This window comes from Scylla paramamosain, chromosome 44, assembly GCF_035594125.1.
Source record: "Scylla paramamosain isolate STU-SP2022 chromosome 44, ASM3559412v1, whole genome shotgun sequence".
NCBI classification, from domain to species: domain Eukaryota; kingdom Metazoa; phylum Arthropoda; class Malacostraca; order Decapoda; family Portunidae; genus Scylla; species Scylla paramamosain.
This window is the reverse complement of record NC_087194.1, coordinates 4352515-4357514: the sequence shown is the minus strand read 5'-3', so window position 1 is coordinate 4357514 and position 5000 is coordinate 4352515. Positions and strand designations below refer to the sequence as shown.

Sequence of the window (5000 nt, the reverse complement as noted above, 5' to 3'; positions counted from 1 at the left end):
CTGTTGTCCTCTGTACTGTGTTGTGGTTCTGTTTGTGGTCAGTAAATTCCCTCATCTGGTTTGATATGTGTTGTGTTGTGTTGTGGTGGTGTTTGTGTTCCTGTGTTGTGGTGGTGTGTTTGTGTTGCTGTGTTGTGGTGGTGTTTGTGTTGCTGTGTTGTGGTGGTGTTTGTGTTGCTGTGTTGTGGTGGTGTTTGTGTTGCGGTGTTGTGATGGTGTTTGTGTTGCTGTGTTGTGATGGTGTTTGTGTTGCTGTGTTGTGATGGTGTGTGTGTTGCTGTGTTGTGATGGTGTTTGTGTTCCCTGTGTTGTGATGGGTTGTTTGTGTTGCTGTGTTGTGATGGTGTTTGTGTGTTGCTGTGTTGTGATGGTGTTTGTGTTGCTGTGTTGTGATGGTGTTTGTGTTGCTGTGTTGTGGTGGTGTTTGTGTTGCTGTGTTGTGATGGTGTTTGTGTTGCTGTGTTGTGATGGTGTTTGTGTTGCTGTGTTGTGATGGTGTTGTGTGTTGCTGTGTTGTGGTGGTGTTTGTGTTGCTGTGTTGTGGTGGTGTGTGTGTTGCTGTGTTGTGGTAGTGTTTGTGTTGCTGTGTTGTGATCCTGTTTGTTCCCTCACATCTACTGGTTGTTATCTCTAGTGTGTCTCAAGGCAGTTAGATAAAAATCCATTTTATTCTTTTTCATTTAAAGATGTACGATTTGTTATATTTGCTATGGTTCTTACTTTTATCTCTTAATCCATAACTACTGAGTCTGATAACTTTATAGGAGCTAACCCTTTAGTTACACCTGCTTATATTTCTTCACCTGAGTAATATTTCTTATTTTCCTACGCTATTTTACATCCTATTCCTTATAAATTTGGAGGAGCAATTGCTTTAGTTTGCCCTCAGTCTCAGTCATTCTAGCTCTTCCTCTTATATGTCTCAGATTTCTGTAGATTATTCTTCTGTCCTCTCACATGTCCCAGATTTCAATAGATTAGCCTTCTGTTCTCTCATATGCTTCAGACTTCTGTAGATTAGCCTTCTGTTCTCATAAGCTTTAAATTTCCATAGATTAGCTTTCTGTTCTCTCATATGCCTCAGATTTCTGTAGATTAGCCTTCGTTTTCTCACATGCCCCAAATTTCTGTAGGTTTGCCTGTCCCCACACTTGCCTCAGATTTCTGTTGATTAGCCTTTGTTCTCATATACTTCAGATTTTTGTAGATTAGCCTTCTGGCCTCACATGCCCCAGATTTCTGTAGATTAGCCTTCTGTTCTCACATGGCTTAAATTTCTGTAGATTAACCTGTCTTCTTATGCCTCATATTTTCTGTAGATTAGCTTTCTGTCTCATGCTTCAAATTTCTGTAGATTAGCCTCTGTTTCCATCACATGTTTAAGATTTCTGTAGATTAGTCTTCTGTTCCTACTTGCATCAAATTTCTGTAGGTTAGCCTTCTGTTTCTCTCATGCCTCAGATTTCTGTAGATTAGCCTGTTCTCCTCACATGCTTCAGATTTCTGTAAATTAGCCTTCTGACCTCTCACACACCTCAAATTTTTTTATAGGTTAGCCTTCTGTCCTTTCACACACACCTCAGATTTCTGTAGATTAGCCTTCTGTTCTCTCTCTTGCCTCAAATTTCAGTAGATTAACCTTTCAGGAGATTAACCTTCCATCCTCCAAACTAATTTATATTTTATGCTGAGGTTACCATGTAGTGATGTTGTTGTGCCCCCTACAGATCAACAACCTGTCCCAGCAGCAGTTTGAGGAGCACAAGTCATCACCACAGCACAGAGTGAAGTGGCTGAAGCACTGGTACCAGAACAACAAGTGGTGTCTCCTCACCTTGTTATCTTTGTATGGAACTAATTCAAGCTTGTAATGCCTTGTCTTTTTGAAGTTCATTTAAATTTATATTTAAAGATGTGAATGCTGCTTTGTGTGTGTGTGTGTGTGTGTGTGTGTGTGTGTGTGTGTGTGTGTGTGTGTGTGTGTGTGTGTGTGTGTGTGTGTGTCCCTCTTCCATCTTTATTACCTGTATTTTTTATTTAATTTATTTATTTATTTATTTTTTTTAGTATTTGGCTTATTAAATCAGTGCGTGCGTGCGTGCGTGCGTGCGTGCATCCCGCGCAGGTGTGTGTGTGCGTTTTCTTACCTTGCTGTTCTTGTGCTTCACAGTCAAGCTCATAATTTCCTGTCTTTTAAAGTTCTCACATTTATACTTTAAGCTGTCAATGCTCCTTGCACACATAACTTCATCAGTCAGTGCAGTCCTGGTTGGCTGATTGCTCTGTCGGAAAAAACTGAGAGGAGAGAGAGAGAGAGAGAGAGAGGAGAGGAGAGAGAGAGAGAGGGAGAGAGAGAGAGAGGAGAGAGAGAGAGAGAGAGAGAGAGTACACTAACCCCATGTCTCTGTGTGTCCACCAGAATCCTTTTGGCCCAAAACAAAAATGGAGTGGAGATCATCACCAAAGGAAACCTGGATGGCATCTCCACCAACCACCAGACAGGCCAGGTGGTGGTGTACCTGCCCCCATGTGAGTGTGTGTGTGTGTGTGTGTGTGTGTGTGTGAAGCCTGGAATTTCCTATCTTTGAAGTTGATTTATCATGTTTGTTTTGAAAGCTCTGATTGCTTCTTTGTGTGTGTGTGTGTGTGTGTGTGTGTGTGTGTGTGTGTGTGTGTGTGTGTGTGTGTGTGTGTGTGTGTGTGTGTGTTAATTTCTCCCATTCTTATGCTCTTTTGTTATTTTGTAATATAGTTTTAAATTTTCCTTCTGTTTCCCTTCACTTTATAGGTTACTCTAGTTTCACCTACTAAAGTTTCCCTTCAAACACTGTACCTTACTCTTGTATTTCCTACCAAAACTTCCCTTCATATGGTTTACTCAAGTTTTATCCTACTATAAATTCCCTTCAAGTACAATAGTTTACTCAATTTTCCCTATTAAAAAATTTCCTTCCTCTTATGCTTCCTGTAACATCATATGCGTATAGTTTAGTGTAGTTTCACCCACCATAGCCTCCTTCTAGTGTATCGTAATGCCTCACAACCAACACCATGCTTCCTTCTTCCCTCCCTCAGCTGGCCAGAAGGTTTTCCAACTGGTGGTGAAGAACACAGGCCAAGAAACCAATAATTCTGCGGCAGATTGAGGCCCTTCACTCCTGCCCCTCGGTGGTGGTCAGCGACAAACCATGGCGTGTGTCGAGGGGAGAAGTATGTGCGGGTGCTAGGAGGTGAGTGGGTTGGGTTGGGTCTGGATTGGTTGGGTTAAGTTGGTTTGGTTTGGGTGGGTTTGGTTTGGTTAGGTTAGTTTGGTTGGGTTAGGTTAGGTTAGGGTTATGGTTAGGTGGGACTGTGCTGGGTTGGGTTAGGTTAGCTTGGGTTGGGTTGGGTTACCTTGGGTTTGTGCTGTGAAAGAGGAAAAACAGAAACAGGAAGAGGAATTGTAGTATATATTGTCTTACTTTAAATTGCACACATACATAAAAACATTTAACTGAATAATACAGCAGTACACTCAATTCATCAATCAACCTTTGGAAAACTATTGCCTGCACATCCTTACCTCCCTCCCCCTTGTGTGTGTGTGTGTGTGTGTGTGTGTGTGTGTGTGTGTTGTGTGTGGAGCAGGAGTGGAGTACCAGGTGGACTGCAACACAGCGGCACGGGGCTTAGGAGTGGAGCAGGTACCCATTGCATTCCAGTTCAAGGCAGAGACTTCGGACGAACTCTTCTTCATTGTTAGGACTGTGGTGAGTGCATTTGTGTGTGTGTTTTGTTACAAGTGTTCTGTGTTAATGAGTTAGTGTTATGTGGGTCCTCTCATTAAAACACTTAAACAGTATTCATTGTTGTTATACTTGTTCTCATTTCATTTTAGAGGTGTTTTGTCATGTTTGTTTACATTTTAAGTGCACTATTGTTTACATTTTAAGTGCACTATTATTGTAAGTCTTGATCTCTTGGTTTCATATGCACCATTACTTAAGTTATTTGTATACATCCTGTTGTATTTGACTGTATTATTGTGGTGAGTAAAGCCTGTCTGTCTGTTTTTTCTGTCTGTCTGTCTGTCTGTATTTGTGTGTCTGTCTGTGTATATGTGTGTGTGTTTGCATGGTCATTATTCCTCATTATTCATTAACCTATCAATCTATCTATCTATCCATCTATCTATCTGTATGTGTACATGGCAAATATTCCTCATTATTTACTAACCTATCTATCTATCTATTTATCTGTGTGTGTCTGCATGATGAATATTCCTCATCATTCACCACCACATCACAATAGGTTATTCATGTACAACTATAATTTATGCTTTCACTATTACATTTTGCACTAATTTTATTGATGTCACTAAATTGTCTTTTCAATAACATGCAGTAGTTTATTCGTCTACTGCTACGAATTATCCTGTCACCGTTATACACCACAGTTGTTTATTAATGTATAAATTCATTTTGATCTGTGAAGTATACAAGAAGACAAGGGTTGGTGCAGGAAGCCAATAGGGCCCCCTACACGTGGCAGTCCCTGTATGAAACATGCCTGCCAAGTTCTGCCTGTCATCCCCATCCATACACTCGTCTAATCCTTTAAAGCACAAACAACCTGATTATTGAGCCCATCCCATTCATCCACCACTCTATTTCAGAACCAGTTCCTTTTCTTTCTTTTCTAAATCAAGCTTGAACCTGTTATTTTTTATCCTACCCAGATTACTGACCATGAGAATTTTGTTTATGTCACCCCTGTTGTGTCCCTTACACCACTTAATAAAGAGTGTCATTTTCCCATTTAAAGGTGATGCTGCTTTTAAATCTATGTGTTTTTAAATCTATGTGTATCGAGTTTGGACCCTTTTATTTCTTGTCCTGCCCGGATTACTGACCTTGAGAATTTTGCTTTGTCTCCTTGTTATATCCCTTAACACACTTAAACACCAAAGTTTGCATATATATCCCTTATATATCCCTTAGTACACTTAGCCACACTTAAAC

General features: G+C 40.5%; 1 protein-coding gene across 3 annotated transcripts in view; it reads left to right on the top strand.

The window, feature by feature from the left end:
* LOC135094128 (uncharacterized) overlaps positions 1 to 5000 on the top strand; it is a 13651-nt gene that overhangs the window by 7191 nt on the left and 1460 nt on the right. For all 3 annotated transcript variants that reach the window (XM_063993934.1, XM_063993933.1, XM_063993932.1), the window contains exons 4-7: positions 1728 to 1819; positions 2420 to 2529; positions 3076 to 3230; positions 3628 to 3749. In XM_063993934.1, the coding sequence (XP_063850004.1) occupies positions 1728 to 1819; positions 2420 to 2529; positions 3076 to 3146 (273 nt within the window). In that variant the 3' untranslated portion in view covers positions 3147 to 3230; positions 3628 to 3749. The remainder of the gene's footprint in view (positions 1 to 1727; positions 1820 to 2419; positions 2530 to 3075; positions 3231 to 3627; positions 3750 to 5000) is intronic.